We start from the raw sequence: 15,164 nt of genomic DNA, 5'->3' as shown, positions 1-15,164 counted from the left end.
GCCTATAATCCCAGCACTTTGGGAGGCAGGGGTAGGGGGATATCTTGAGCCCAGGAGTTCAAGACCAGCTTGGGCAACATGGTAAAACCCCATCTCTACAGAAAATACAAAAATTAGCTGGGCGTGGTAGGTCATTCCTGAACTATCAGCTGCTCAGGAGGCTGAGGTGGGAGCATCATGTGAGTCTGGGAGGCCCAGGCTGCAGTGAGCCATGATTGTGCCACTGCACGCCAGCCTGGATGACAAGCAAGACCCTGTCTCAGAAAACAAAAAAATATGGTTTCACAAAAATGGGAACAGCATGGGAAACAGCCCCTAAATCCCCTCTCTGACGGTCATCATAATCCGCAGTTCGATGTGCATCCTCCCATGTTTATGTGTTTGCATATATATATGAATCTAAATAACTATATAAATATATATGTATGAATATACATATAGTTATATATGTAATATATGTGTGAAATTATATATTTACATAAATTGAACTATATGTATGCAGTGTTTATCACTTCTTTGTGTGAAATCTCTGTGCCTGAAGATTTCTTTATGGGGAGGGTTTAAATTAAGGATTGAATTTCTTTGATAGTTATAGTACTATTTAGGTTTTCTATTTTTTCTTGTGTCAGTTTTGCTAGGCCCTATTCATCTAAGAATTTGTCCATTTCATCTAAATCTACTTATTTTTTCTTTTATTTTTTGAGATGGGGTCTTGCTCTATTACCCAGGCTGGAGAGCAGTGGTGTGATGATGACTCACTGTAGCATCAACCCCTCAGGCTCAAACAGTCCTCCCACTTCAGCCTCCTGAGTAGCTGGGACCACAGGTCCACATCACCCTGCCCAGCTATTTTTAAACTTTTTGTAGAGATGGGATCTCCTTATGTTGCCCAGGCTGGTCTTGAACTCGTAGGCTGAAGTGATCCTCCTGCCTTGGCCTCCCAAAGTGTTAGGATTACAGATGTGAGCCACCATGTCTGGCCCATTTCATCTAAATTTGGGTAACACATTTTCCTATCACTATATTATTATTGATAGGTGCATATAAGACTCCATTATGGTCAGGTGAGGTGGCTCACACCTGTAATCCCAGCACTCTGGGAGGCCAAGGCAGGTGAATCACCTGAGGTCAGGAGTTCGAGACCAGCCTGGCCAACATGGCAAAACCCTGTCTCTACTAAAAATACAAAAATTAACCAGGCGTGGTGGCGTGTGCCTATAGTCCCAGCTACTCGGGAGGCTGAGGCAGGAGAATCACTTGAACCTGGGAGGTGTAGGTTGTAGTGAGCCAAGATCGCGGCACTGCACTCCAGCCTGGGTGACAGAGTGAGACGCCATCTCAAAAAAAACTCCATTATGGGGATTCTCATAATCTAACCCTATTGTCAGCTCTCCAATTCTTTTGCTATTATGAATCTTGCTACAGTAATGTCCTTGTATTTGCCTCTTTGTGCATGTCTGTGTGTATTTTTGTAGGACCATTCCTAGAAATAGAGTTGCTTGGTCATTAATAGTATGCCAATTTAAGAACTTTTAATGGACACTGCCACACTTCCATCCATTAGCACTGCCCCCAGCTGACATTTCTAACAGCAGTTTTTCAGATCTCTGTTTTCTACCCCTTCACCAAACGATAGATGCTATTGATCATTTTCATTTTGCAAATCTTATGGGGAGAAACTGTGTTCTGTTTTAATTAGCATGTTTCCTCCCTTTTCCTTGAGGTAACACATAGTTTTGGGTGCTTATTGGCTCTTGCATTTCCTCTTATGTGAATTGCCTTTTTACTCTTTTCCTTCCTTCCTTCCTTCCTTCCTTCCTTCCTTCTTTCCTTCCTTCCTTCCTTCTTTCCTTCCTCTTATTTTTTATTATTTTTTTTGAGACAGGGTCTTGATCTGTCACCCAGCCTGGAGTGCAGTGGTATAGCTCACTGCAGCCTTGAACTCCTGGGCTTCAGCAATCCTCCCACCTCAACCCCCCTGAGCAGCTGGGACTAACAGGCATGCACCACAACGCCTGGCTAATTTTCCAATTTTTTGTAGAGATGAACTCTTGCTATATTGCCCAGGCTGGCCTTGAATTCTTGACCTCAAGCAATCCTTGCACCTTGGCCACCAAAAGTGTTAGGATTTCAGGCGTGAACCACCGTGCTCATCCTGTTTTTCTATTGGGTATGTAAAATTATACTCAGTTTTCAGGTGGGTAAATGGAGGCTTAGAGAGGAGCCATTACTTGCCCTGGTCACAAAGCAAGGGGGATCCAGGGCTAGGACCCAGCCCCCACCTGAATCCACAGTCAGAAGGATGGGTGTGTGTTGCTGCTTTGACCTTTGAATCTGCATGGGTAGATCTACCTCCCTTTGAGCTCAGAAAGAGCAGGGACCAGGTCTGCTGTGTTCACTTGTATCTTCAGCGCCCAGCCAGGCACTGGGGTTAGAGCAGGGGACAAAACAGGAAAAAAAACCCCTGCCCTGTGGAGCTTCTATGGTGGGGGTAGGGTGAGGGATAGACCTATGTTTCACTTAGAGTAATAATGAATAAAAGTTATTTTTAAAAGTTTTTCCAGGAAAAGCTATTGCTTGGCAGGCCCTTGGGAACAATTACTCCAACTTCATTCCATAAAAGGGGCAACTGAAGTCAGAAAGGAGAAGAGATTTGTTTGTCTAGGGCTACATAGGTCACTTAGTGGCCAAAATGGTTGAAGTAAATATGGATGGATATTTAAGGGTCTCCCTTTTAAGGTTTTAGTGCTTACAAAAAATAACAGCTAACACTTATTTGAGCACTTATGACGTGCTGGACTCTATTCTCACCACTTTACACATATTGACCCATTTAATCCTCTCCACCTGTATTAGTCTGTTTTCATGCTGCTGATAAAGATATAACCTGAGACTGGGTAATTTTTAAAGAAAAAGAGGTTTCATAGACTCACAGTTCCACGTGGCTGGGGGGGCCTCACAATCATGGCGGAAGGTGAAAGTCACGTCTCACGAGGTCAGGAGTTCGAGACCAGCCTGGCCAACACGGTGAAACCCTGTCTCCACTAATAATTAAAAAATTAGCCGGGTGTGGAGGCCGGGCGCAGTGGCTCACGCCTGTAATCCCAGCACTTTGGGAGGCCGAGGCGGGCAGATCACGAGGTCAGGAGATCGAGACCACCTGGCTAACACACTGAAACCCTGTCTCTACTAAAAATACAAAAATTAGCCGGGCGCGGTGGCAGGCGCCTGTAGTCCCAGCTACTCGGGAGACTGAGGCAGGAGAATGGTGTGAACCCAGGAGGCAGAGCTTGCAGTGAGCCGAGATCGCGCCACTGCACTCCAGCCTGGGTGACAGAGTGAGACTCCGTCTCAAAAAAAAAAAAAAAAAAAAAAAAAGAATTAGCCAGGTGTGGTGGTGGGTGCCTGTAATCCCAGCTACTTGGAGGCTGAGGCAGGAGAATCACTTGAACCTGGGAGGCAGAGGTTGTAGTGAGCCAAGATCACGCCACTGAACTCCAGCCTGGGTGACAGAGTGAGACTCCATCTCAAAAACAAACAAACAAACAAACAAAAATGTATCTGAAGCTCATAGGTGGCAAAGCCAGGATTAAAATTCAGGCACACTATTTTCAGAGTTCATGGCCTTAGTCAGTGCCCTACATGGTCTATTTGCTGGATCCATGATCTTAAAAAGGATATACCAGGAATGGGTCCCAGGGAGGGAAGCTGGGGGTGGTGGTGGTGGTACCATAATAAATATATTCTATAGTTTGTTAAAGGTGATGACTATAGGGAAAAACTGACCAGAGATATGAGGGGATTGGGTGGAGTGGCGAAGCGGGGAGTTTGTAATTTTACTTATTAGTTTTTGAGATAGGGTCTCACTTTGTCACCCAGGCTGGAGTGCAGTGGCATAACCATGGCTCACTACAACCTTGACCTCCTGGGCTAAAAGGATCCTTCTGCTTCAATCTCCCAAGCAGCTTGGACTACAGGCACACACCACCATGCATGGCTAATTTTTATTTTTTTTGCAGAGGCAGGGTCTCACCATGTTGCCCAGGCTGGTCTCCAACTCCTAGTCTCAAGTGATCCTCCTGCCTAAGCCTCCCAAAGTGTTGGGATTACAAGCATGAGCCAGTGTGCCTGGCCAAGGGAGTGTGTAATTTTAAGTAGAGTGATCAAGAATGGTCTAATTGAGAAGATGGTGGTTCATGCCTGTAATCCCACCACTTTGGGAGGCCGAGGCAGGTGGATCACCTGAGGTCAGGAGTTTGAGACCATCCTGGCCAACATGGTGAAACCTCGTCTCTACTAAAAATACAAAAGTTAGCCAGGCGTGGTGGCATGTGCCTGTTGTCCCAGCTACTCGGGAGGCTGAGGCAGGAAAATCGCTTGTACCTGGGATGCAGAGGTTGCAGTGAGCCGAGATCGCGCCATTGCACTCCAGCCTGGGTGACAGAGCAAGACTCCGTCTAAAAAAAAAGAATGGTCTAATTGAGAAGATGAGATTTGAACAGAGACCTGAAGGAGGTGGAGGAGTGAGACTTATGAATATCTTGGGGAAGAGTATCCTGGGCAGAGGAAACAGCCAGTGCAAAGGCCCTGAGGCAAAACTCTGCCTGGCATGTTGGCAAAACAGCAAGGAGGCCAGCTGGAGTGGGGAGGTGAGAGGGAGGGGAGGTAAGGACTGTCACATCGTGGGGGCCTCATGGGCTATGGTGGGGATTTTGGTTTTTATTTCCTGGCACCCATAGGAGAATTCTGAGCATATAAAAGAGAGTTTTTAAAGTTTTTTTTTGGTGGGGGGGGCAGGGTTAATAGCTGTACTGAGATATATTCACCTACCAAAAAATTTACCCATGTAAAGTATACAGTTCAATGTTTTTAAATATATTGAATATAAAAGACATTCAGTATTTTAGTGGCCAGGCGTGGTGGCTCATGCCTGTAATCCCAGCACTTTAGGAGGCTGAAGTGGGCAGATCACTTGAGGTCAGGAGTTCAAGACCAGCCTGGCCAACATGGTGAAACCCCATCTCTACTAAATATACAAAAAAATTAGCTGGGTGTGGTGGTGCGTGCCTGTAATCCCAGCTACTCAGGAGGCTGAAGTGGGAGAATCTCTTGAACTTGGGAGGCGGAGCTTGCAGTGAGCCGAGATCACGCCACTGAACTTCAGCCTGGGCAACAGAGCAAGACTCAGTCTCAAAAAAAAGAAAAAACCAGTATTTTAATATATTCAGAGTTGTGCAAATATCACCACAATGAATTCTAAAACATTTCCATCACCACCTAAAGAAACCCTGCACCACAGCTGCCATCCTCCAACCTTCCCAGCCCCTGGCAACCAGTAATCTACTTTTGCCTTCTATAGATTTGCTAGTTCTGGACATGTCATATAAATGGAATCATACAATACAGGCCTTTAGTGACTGGCTTCTTTCACTTAGCCCAGGTTGGAGAGTAGTGGTGCAATCACGGCTCCCTGCAGCCTCTACCTCCTGGGTTCAGGTGATCCTCCCACCTCAGCCTCCTGGGAAGCTGAGACTGCAGGTACATGCCACCGTGCCTGGCTGATTTTTTAATATTTTTTTGTAGAGACAGGGTCTTGCCATGTTATTCAGGCTGGTCTTGAACTTCTGGGCTCAAGCAACTTGCCTGCCTCGGCCTCCCAAAGTGCCGGGGTTACAGGCGTGAGCCACCACACCCAGCCAGCATACTGTTTTCAACTTTCATCCATGTTGTAGCAGGTATTAGTACTTCATTTCCTTTTATTGACAAATAATTGATAGTCCATTGTCTGGATAGACCACATTTCATTTGTCCATTCATCAGTTGATGAACGTGTGTTGTTTCCGCTTTGGGCTATTATGAATATTGCCTCTGTGAACATTTTTATATACGTGTTTGTATGTTTTTATTGCTCTTGGATATACACCTAGGAGTGGAATTGCTGGGTCATACGTTAACTCTATGTTTAACCTTTTGAGGAACTGCCAGGATTTTTTTTGAGATAGAGTCTCACTCTGTCACCCAGGCTGGAGTGCAGTCGTGCGATCTTGGCTCACTGCAACCTTCGCCTGCCAGGTTCAAGCGATTCTCCTGCCTCAGCCTCCCAAGTAGCTGGGATTACAGGCGTGCACCACCATGCTCAGCTAATTTTTGTATTTTTAGTACAGATGGGGTTTCACCATGTTGCCCAGGCTGCTCTTGAACTCCTGACCTCAAGTGATCTGCCCGCCTCAGCCTCCCAAAGTGCTGGGATTACAGGCATGAGCCTCCATGCCTGGCTTGCCAGGTTGTTTCCTAAAGCGACTTCACCATTTTACATCCCCACCAGCTTATGAGGGTTCAGGTTGCTCCACATACTCACTTGCTATTATATGGGGACACTTTGAAACAGTGTCCTTTTGGCTGCTCTGTGGGAAACAGGCTGAGGGGGACAGGGAGAAGATAGGCGGTCAATGCAGAGGTCACTGTAATAGTCCAAGCAGGAGGGAACGGTGTCTGGACCCAAGTGGGGACAGCGGAGGAAGTGAGAGGGATTGGATTCTGGAATTGCTTTGAAGATAAAGCCAACAGGATGTCTTACTGGGTGACTTGTGGAGTGTGAGAGAAGGCGGGGAGTCAAGGATGACCCCAGCCCAGGTGTGGTGGCTCACAGTTCAGGACCAGCCTAAGCAACATAGCCAGACCCTGCCTCTAAAAAAAAAATAAAAAGTTAGGCTGGTTACAGTGGCTCACGCCTGTAATCCCAGCACTTTGGGAGGCCGAGGCAGGTGGATCACTTGAGGCCAAAGTTTGAGACCAGCCTGGCCATCATGGTGAAATCCCATCTCTACTAAAAATACAAAAAAAGTAGCCGGATTTGGTGGCACATGCCTGTAATACCAGCTACTCAGGAGGCTGAGGCATGAGAATTGCTTGAGCTTGGGAGGCAGAGGTTGCAGTGCGCCGAGATTGTGCCACTGTACACCAGCATGGGTGACAGAGTGAGATTCTGTTAAAAAACAAAACAAAACCTGTTCATGGTTGTGCATGCCTGTAGTCCCAGTTACTGCAGAGGCTGAGGCAGGAGGATCACTTGAGCCCAGGAGTTCAGGCTGCAGTGAACTATGATTGCACCACTGCACTCCAGCCTGGGCGACAGGCAAGACTCTGTTTCAAAACAACAACAAAAACTCAGAGATTTACCATCACTTGAGATGGGTAAACCTGAAGTAAGAGCGAATTTGGTCGATGGAATCAGCTCAGTATTGGATGCGTTGAGTTCGAGAGACCCACTAAACACCCAGGCGGTTGGGTATTTGATCCTGGAATTCACTCTTGCCGTTTGTTGATGATTTCTTGAATAATTAACGTCAGAACGGAATCCGAATCCAGGGCCTCAGTTTCCTTTTCCAAAAAATGGGGACTGTAATGCCTTCAAGCGCTAGGCTGTCATGAGGCTGGGGCACAGGACAGGAACTGAGGTCATCTGCTGCGGTCTGCAGCTCAGGAGAGGAACGGAGGCTGCGCTCACGGCAGGCAGTGTCTGTCTGTCCGTCTCCCCCATCCCCCAGCTTCTGGCCGCGGTGGAGGAGCGGGAGGGAAGACTGGATCGTCACCCTGTCTTCCCCCTCTCTGAGCTGGTTTCCTCCTCGGGGGCTGCCCAGGCCAGACTGCTGATAGAAACCAGCTGCGAGAGGCGCGGAGGCTCGGCACACGCCCAGGCCCCTCCTCGGCGCCGGCGGACCCCGATGGCGGGGCGAGGAGCGCCTTGGCTCCCCTCCCCTCTTCCGCAGCCGGGCCTGGGGCCCTGGCACGTCCGGCGCGCCTGATGCTTTCCAGATGTGGGCTTGGTTTCCCTCCTTTATCTGGCCCCGTTGAGCCCGCAAGGGGAAGGGGGAGGGGAGCTAGGGTCCGAGACCCAAATCTCCACCAGGGACTCGGGTCGGGGTCCCCTCCCCGCCCGTCTCCCTTCCCTGTCCAGGCGGTGAAAACCGAGTTAGGGTGGGCTGACTGCGGTAAAGATGCTCCTCCCCACCTCCACCTCTTCCTAGGGCTCCCGCCTTCTCCAGGTCCAGAAAGAACCCCAAGCCCCGTCCATCGGGACACGCCCCCAGGTACACCGAGGGGCACGCCCCCTTAGAAACCCCGCCCCGGACCCCTCCCCTTCGGTCGCGCCTCTGCAGGCCCCGCCTCCGTCGTCGGGTCCCCACTGGAAGGCGCCTTCTGTGCATCTCTTTGTCTCTCTGGCCGCCTCTGCCTCCATCTCTGTGTGTCTGCGTCTTCGTCCCTGTCTCTGAGTTTCGGCTTGGGTGTCTCTCTCCTACCCCCGTCTCTCTGTGTCCTGTCTGTCTCTGCCTCTCCTGTCCCTCTCCCCGCAGCGCCCTCCCCGTCTCTGTCTCTCTGAGTCCCTAGCTCGCTCCTTCTCTAAATCTGTTTCCCTATAGCCCCCTGCGTCTCTCTGACTCTCCCTGCATCTCCCTCCCCTGTCTGTGAATTTCTCTGCGTCCATCTTCTGTCCTCTCCCTCCGGCCCCTGGCTCCCTGCCGTGCTTCCTCTGGTCCCGAGTCTCCCCTTCATCTCCCGCCTGGCCCTCCTCCCTGTGGCCACCTCCTCCCTGCGGCCTCTCGGGGCAGGGTGGGCGCCTGGGCGTGCTGCGCGCGCCCTCATGTGGCCGGCAGACGCTGCGTGTGAGCGCCAAAAGGGGAGTGCTGGGGAGCGGGGGACGCTGGTGTTCGCGGTGACACTGGGAAATGGCGTGTGACACCTGGAGGCTGTGTGAGTGTGTACTGCCGGGAGACGGCGTGAGACGTCTGGAGAGTGTGTGAGTGTGTACTGCCGTGATGGTGTGTGACTCCAGGAGATCTGTGAATGTGTACTGCTGTGAGATGGTGTACGACGCCAGGAAACTGTGTGAGTGTCGACTGCCGTGAGATGGTGTGCAGTGCCAGGACCAGGACACCATGAGTGTGTACTGCCATGATGGTGTACTGGTGAGATGGTATGTGGTGCTGGGAGTCTGTGTGTGACTGATTGATGTGAGATTATGTGCGACAAGGAGAGACTGAGTGGGACTGCATATGTCAGAGATGACATGTCGCTGACTGTGTGTGACACTGAGATTACTGGTGATGCTAAGAGATTGTGGGTGACTGTGTGTGCTGATGAAAGGTTATGTGTGATCGGGTGTGGGAGAGACACTCTTTGGGGCTCTGTATGGGACATTGAGAGACCGTATGTGGGAGTGAGAGACCGTGTGTGACGGTGCGTGTGAGGGGGCAGTGTGTGTGGCTGTGTGCAACATGGTGAGCATACGGTGCTGTGTGTGTCACACAAGTAGATTCTGTGTGAGAGAGAGTGAGACTGATGACTGATGTACACTGAGAGGTGGTGTGGGCAGGTGTCATGAGAGGCACATAGGGGGCCTGGGTGGGACAGACGCAGTGAGTGTCAGACAGTCTGTGTTGGCCACACTGTGTATGGCTTGTGAAAAAGTGCGTGATCCAGGCACATTGCTGTAATCCCAGCACTTTGGGTGGCTGAGGCGGGAGGATCCCTTGAGGCCAGGAGTTTGAGACAAGCCTGGGCAACATAGGGAGACCCCTCCCCCACCCGCCGTCTCTACCAAAATAAAAATAAAAGAAATTAACCAGGTGCGGTTATGTACCTCTGTGGTCCCAGCTACTGGGAGGCTGAGGTTGGAGGATCGCTTGAGCCTGGGAGGTGGAGGCTGCAGTGAGCTAAGATCGCACCACTGCACTCCAGCCTGGGTGACAGAGAGAGAGACCTTGTCTCAAAAAACAAAACAAAACTGCGTGACTATGTGTGACACTGAGCTGGTGAGAGATGGCAGCATTGTGACAGTGCATGCGAGAGTTTGCGGCTGTGCAGGGCACTCGGAAGCGAGAGCGTGAGGGAGGCCTTGTGTGTAGAAGGCAAGAGATGATGGAGAGGTGGGAGTGAGTGTGTGAAACGCTGCGAGCTTGTGTGGGACTCTGTGAGACACTGAGCTATCGTGGGTAGCTAGGTATGACACCAGGAGATGGGATGCATGCGCGTGTGTGACAGGGACAGACTGTGTATGGAGGGAATGTGTCAGATGCGTGTGACACCAGGAGACTGTGAGAGAATGTATGTGACCTTCCATGGTTGTCACTGGACAGGCGACTGGGTGTTACTATGAAATACTGTAAAACAGTGTGTACTTGACAGGTTGTATTGGGTAATTGCATGCCACCGTGAGACACAGAAAGTGTGAGACTGGGACAGGGTGTGAGATTGAGAGAGAAGTTTAAATGGCATGCAAGGCCAGGCGCGGTGGCTCACGCCTGTAATCCCAGCACTTTGGGAGGCCGAGGCGGGTGGATGACCTGAGGTCAGGAGTTCGAGACCAGCCTGGCCAACATTGTGAGACCCTGTCTCTACGAAAAATACAAAAATCAGACGGGCGTGGTGTCAGGCACCTGTAATCCCAGCTACTCAGGAGGCTGAGGCAGGAGAATGGCTTGAACCCAGGAGGCAGAGGTTGCAGTGAGCCGAGATTGGGCCACTGCACTCCAGCCTGGGCAACACAGCGAGACTTCATCTCAAAAAAAAAAAAAAAAAGGCATGCAAATGTGTGTGACATTTGGAGACATTATGTGTGACACTGTGGTACGTTTGGTGCTCTGAGATAATTTATCTGACTGTGTAGCGCTTGGAGCTGCCATTGGTGGCGGCTGTGTGTGGCATTTGGGGCAACCGTGTGAGGTTGTGTTGAGCAAGGTCATTCGTGAGGTTGTGTGGTGCTACCGTGTGACAGGGCAAGATAGTTTTTGTCTGTGTGAGGGACAGTGAGCATGAGGCTGGGGGGGGGGGGGTGGTGACACCGAGGTGGCGAGTGTGGCTGAGTGAGCGGCTCTGTGGGACACACTGGAGAGGTTTGTTGTGACTATGGATTAAATGTAGCAAGGCCCGGGGCCCACCTAGAGAGACTGTGTTTTCTAGTGAGTGTGAGAGAGGCACAGAGAGAGTCACACAAGAGGACAGCAGCGGCAGAGACACAGGGAGAGGGACAAAGATAGGACTGACAGACAAGAGAGAGGGCCCAGAGAGGGAGCCCCAAGGTGGCGGGGCGGCGGGGACGGTGGCTCCGGGAGGAGGCGGGTCCGTAGGGGCTGCGCCCCAGGGGAGGGGGCGGGGCGGGCCGGAGGGACCCAGACGCTGCCTCCCAGCCTCTGTCACCGCCGCCAGCCCGGCCCAGAGCAGCAACAGGTAGGAAGCTCCGGTCCCGGCCCCACAGCTGGTCCCTTTGCCTGCTCCTTGGCCACCGTCTCTCCGCCTGGGAATGAATGAGTGAATGAGTGAGTGAATGAATTCTTCTGCGTCTCCATCAGCCTGTCTCTCGCTTTGTTCCTCTCTCCCACTTTCTGTTTCCATCTCTCCCCAACCCCTCCATCTCTCTCTTTGTCCTTCCCTTCTTTCCTCTGTCCCTCTATCTCCCCGTCTCTGTTCCTTTATCTCCTTGGTGTCTCTGCTCCTTCCTCCCTCCCCCCTTCCTCCATTTCCCCTTCTCTCTCCTTCGTCCCTCCCTCCATCACCCCATCCTCTCCCACCCCATCCGTCCATCTCCTCCATCCTCTCCCACCCCACACCCCCTCCCTCCATCTCCCCATCCTCTCCCACCCCACACCCCCTCCCTCCATCTCCCCCGCTCTGTCCCCTCTGTCCCTTTGTCCCCTCGGTGCCTGTCGCCTTGTATCACCCTGTTCCTTGCTCCCCCCTTCATTTGTCCCTCTATTTTCTCCTCCATCACTTCATTCCTCCCCCAGTCTCTCCCTCTCTCTATTCCTCCCCGTCTCTTCATTTCTCCCGTGCCTCAGTCTCTCCCTCCATTACTCTGTCTCTGCCTCTGCGCGTCCCGTTGTCCCTCTGTCCATCCGATAGGCCTCTCCTCAGGTGCCCGAGTTGGGCTCCCCCAACCCTCTCCCCTGGCTGCTAATGAGCAGAGGAGGCTTTGAGGTGACCAGGGCTAGGGTGGGGGGGCTCCCTGAGGGTGGCGGAGGGGGCAGCTGCTGCCAAGGCCCTAATGAGGCCCCCTCTGTGCCCCTCCCGCCGCGATCTTAATTCCCAGTTCTCCCTGGAGCCACTGCTAATTGGCCTGGGGGAGGGGCCCCCCTCCTGGCTCTCGCTCTGCCCCCGGGGGTGAGGACACCTGGATTCTGATCCAGCACCTGTGGCCCTGTCCTTCTGTCTCAGCCTCCCATCTGTGCGCCCCTCCTTCCCTCCCTCGCCCCTCCCTGCTCTCTCCCCACCTGCCTTAGCTACCTCCATCCGTGCACCCCTCCATCGCTCCTCCTGTTCCTGTCCCCTTCATCTGTCCCTCCCTCCACCAGCCCCTGGCCACCCCATTCACGCGCCCTTCCACCCTCGCACCTGTTACTGGGGTCCGCCCTCTCGCCCGCACCTCGGGACCCAGACGTATCCTAACCTACCCCCACAGCCCCCACTCCCGCGCGTCTTTTAACCCCTTCCCCGCCGCAACCATGTCCAACAACATGGCCAAGATTGCCGAGGCCCGCAAGACGGTGGAACAGCTGAAGCTGGAGGTGAACATCGACCGCATGAAGGTGCTGGGTCGGGGTGGGGAATAGGGCGGGGGTTCTGGGCCTGCGGTCTGTCCGGGGCTGTGTCGGCCCGGCTCGGAGCCATAGTGCAAGGATGCCCCTGGGAACAGGGCTGGGCAAGGGGCGGGGCAGGGCAGGAGGAGGGGCCAGGACGAGGGGAGGGGCAGAACAGGGGAGGGGCCAGGACGAGGGGAGGGGTGGGGCAGGGGAGGGGCCAGGACGAGGGGGCGGAGTAGGACAAGGGGAAAGGCCTGTATGGGGCGGGGCAAGGTGGGAGGAGGGGACAGGGCAAGAGGCGGGGCCTAAGTGGGCGGCTCCAAGGAGCCGGGCAGGGCGGTGACATCTCCACCCGGGTGCTCGCAGGTGTCGCAGGCAGCAGCGGAACTCCTGGCTTTCTGCGAGACGCATGCCAAAGATGACCCGCTGGTGACGCCAGTACCCGCCGCGGAGAACCCCTTCCGCGACAAGCGCCTCTTTTGTGTTCTGCTCTGAGCCCTCCGGACAGCTTACCCTCCCCTGCCAAAGTATGGATCCAATAAACTTGGTAACTGTGGTGGTGCCTGTGCTTTCAGGGAGACTGAGGCACGCACAGAGCTTGGGGCCACCGTAGGGGAAGCTGTGTCCGTTCTCATTCCTTCTGAGTGTGTGTGTTGGGGGTTGGGGTGGACGTGGAGGGAGTACGACTCCACCAAAGCTTCGGAGGAGATGAGTATTCGGTGCTCTCTCCTCCACGGTCGATCCTGAACTTAATGGTCCCGACAGCCCCAGAAGACAGCTAACTACTTGTATGATACCCAAGAGGAAACTGAGCCGAAGGAAGTCCTTTATTCAGAGTCACAAAGCTAGGCGGTAACAGAGCGCTGACGGGGGTACTCCAGTGCTCCCTGAACCCCTCCGCCATCCTCTCTCCTCTCCTCCCCACTGGCTTGGACATTCTTAGTGTCCCCAGTCCCCATCCCACACTTCTCACCCCCTTAACGACTCCTGTTTTCACACCTGGTTCCCCTCTACCGCAGGCCCGCTTCTGTCCTAAAGCCCTGCACTTTTTCCCTGCTCACTTGTTCATTCATTCATTCATTCTTCCAAACACTCCCTGAGTACCTACTCTCTGACCAGCGCTGGGCAATGCTAGGGACATGGCTGTGACCAAGACAGCCTTGGCTCTGCCCTGCCCTCTTGGGGCTCAGAGTCCAGTAGGAGAGAAAGACCTGTCCCCAGATGGTAAAAACCCAGAGTGAGCAGTGCTGGGTGGGGGAGCGCAGAGATAACTCCTGACTCAGCTTGGAGGTAAGGGCGGGCTTCCTGGAGGAGGTGACATCTGAGCTGGAACATGGTGGTAATAAAATTTGGGGACCCAGAAGAGAGAAACATGGCTAGAGGGAGGGAGAGGAAAGAAAATAATGAGTACATTCCTTCATTCTTCTTTTATTTTGTCATTTTTCTGGAGACAAAGGGATGACTGTGACAGCTCTGGTTCCTGCCCTCTGTTTTCCAATTCACATACTGCTGGCCTGCAGGACATACGTAGCTTGCAGATCGATCTATCTATCTATCTATCTATCTATCTATCTATCTATCGAGAGAGAGAGAGAAAGAGAGAGAGAGAGAGACGGAATCTCGCTCTGTCACCCAGGATGGAGTGCAGCGGCAGGATCTTGGCTCACTGCAACCTCCGCCTCCCAGGTTCAAGGAATTCTCCTGCCTCAGCCCCCCAAGTAGCTGGGATTACAGGCATGCACCATCACGCCCAGCTAATTTTTGTATTTTTAGTAGAGGCGGGGTTTCACCATGTTGGCCAGGCTGGTCTTGAACTCCTGACCTCAAGTGATCCGCCTGCCTCGGCCTCCCAAGTGCTGGGATTACAAGCGTGACCCACCCGCCTGGCCGCAGTTATATTTTTATGGCTTTACATGATGTTTAAAGATGTTCTTGACTTGGCTGCCAATTGAAAAACACAGATATTTCACATCAAAGTCCATATTCCTCTGGAATTGCAAAGTCTTCTTTGAAATTGTAAGGTCTGGTGACGCATAGGCTGTGAGACGGGGCCTGGGCTTTCCAGCTCACCAAAGTCCCCACCATGCCCTATTGTCTTCTGGTCAAGGAAGCTGGGGACCAGTTGCCATTTAGCCTGAAGCCTGTGTCGGGTGCTTCTTATGGAGGAATGAGAAATAAAATGGCTGGGCGTGGTGGGTCACGCCTATAAATCCAGCACTTTGAGAAGCCGAGGTGGGCAAATCACTTGAGGTCAGGAGTTCAAGATTAGCCTGGCCAACATGGTGAAACCCCGCCTCTACTAAGAAGACAAAAATTAGCTGGGCATGGTGGCATGAACGTGTAATCCCAGCTACTCAGGAGGCTGAGGTAGGAGAATCGCTTGAACCTGGGAGGTGGAGGTTGCAGTGAGACAAGATCACGCCACTGCACTCCAGCCTGGGCAATAGGGCGAGACTCTATTTGAAAAGAAAAAAAAGAAAAGAAAAGAAAAGAAAAATGAAATGTTCTGTGTCTCCATTGAAAATGGGGAGAATGCAGGCCAGGGAAGCTGTGGGTTTGGCCAATTATTTTACCTGGTTGGCCCAAGGG

At 52.4% G+C, this 15,164-nt stretch overlaps 1 protein-coding gene across 3 annotated transcripts; it reads left to right on the top strand.

Moving 5' to 3' along the window:
* Positions 1 to 8,031: 8,031 nt before the first annotated feature.
* Positions 8,032 to 13,183, top strand: GNG8 (G protein subunit gamma 8). 3 transcript variants are annotated; one of them, XM_063801954.1, is made up of 3 exons: positions 8,032 to 8,090; positions 12,455 to 12,581; positions 12,942 to 13,183. In XM_063801954.1, exons 2-3 carry the CDS (start codon positions 12,498 to 12,500, stop codon positions 13,068 to 13,070), a joined length of 213 nt encoding a protein of 70 aa, XP_063658024.1. In that variant the 5' UTR covers positions 8,032 to 8,090; positions 12,455 to 12,497; the 3' UTR covers positions 13,071 to 13,183. The 3 variants fall into 3 exon arrangements, with proteins under 3 accessions (XP_063658024.1, XP_016791767.1, XP_063658023.1); XM_016936278.3 differs by lacking the exon at positions 8,032 to 8,090 and adding an exon at positions 11,145 to 11,226; XM_063801953.1 differs by lacking the exon at positions 8,032 to 8,090 and adding an exon at positions 11,924 to 12,156.
* Positions 13,184 to 15,164: the final 1,981 nt, after the last annotated feature.

This window comes from Pan troglodytes, chromosome 20 (assembly GCF_028858775.2).
Source record: "Pan troglodytes isolate AG18354 chromosome 20, NHGRI_mPanTro3-v2.0_pri, whole genome shotgun sequence".
Classification (NCBI taxonomy): Eukaryota; Metazoa; Chordata; class Mammalia; order Primates; family Hominidae; genus Pan; species Pan troglodytes.
This window is presented reverse-complemented; position numbering and strand designations above follow the sequence as displayed.

Bases quoted from the DNA above. Each gene is read 5' to 3' on its own strand.
- GNG8 (XM_063801953.1), top strand. From the start codon at position 12,041: ATGAGGCCCCCTCTGTGCCCCTCCCGCCGCGATCTTAATTCCCAGTTC. The intron at 12,157-12,454 runs GTGAGGACACCT...CTACCCCCACAG, and splicing joins CTCTCGCTCTGCCCCCGGGG to CCCCCACTCCCGCGCGTCTT. The intron at 12,582-12,941 runs GTGCTGGGTCGG...GGGTGCTCGCAG, and splicing joins TGAACATCGACCGCATGAAG to GTGTCGCAGGCAGCAGCGGA.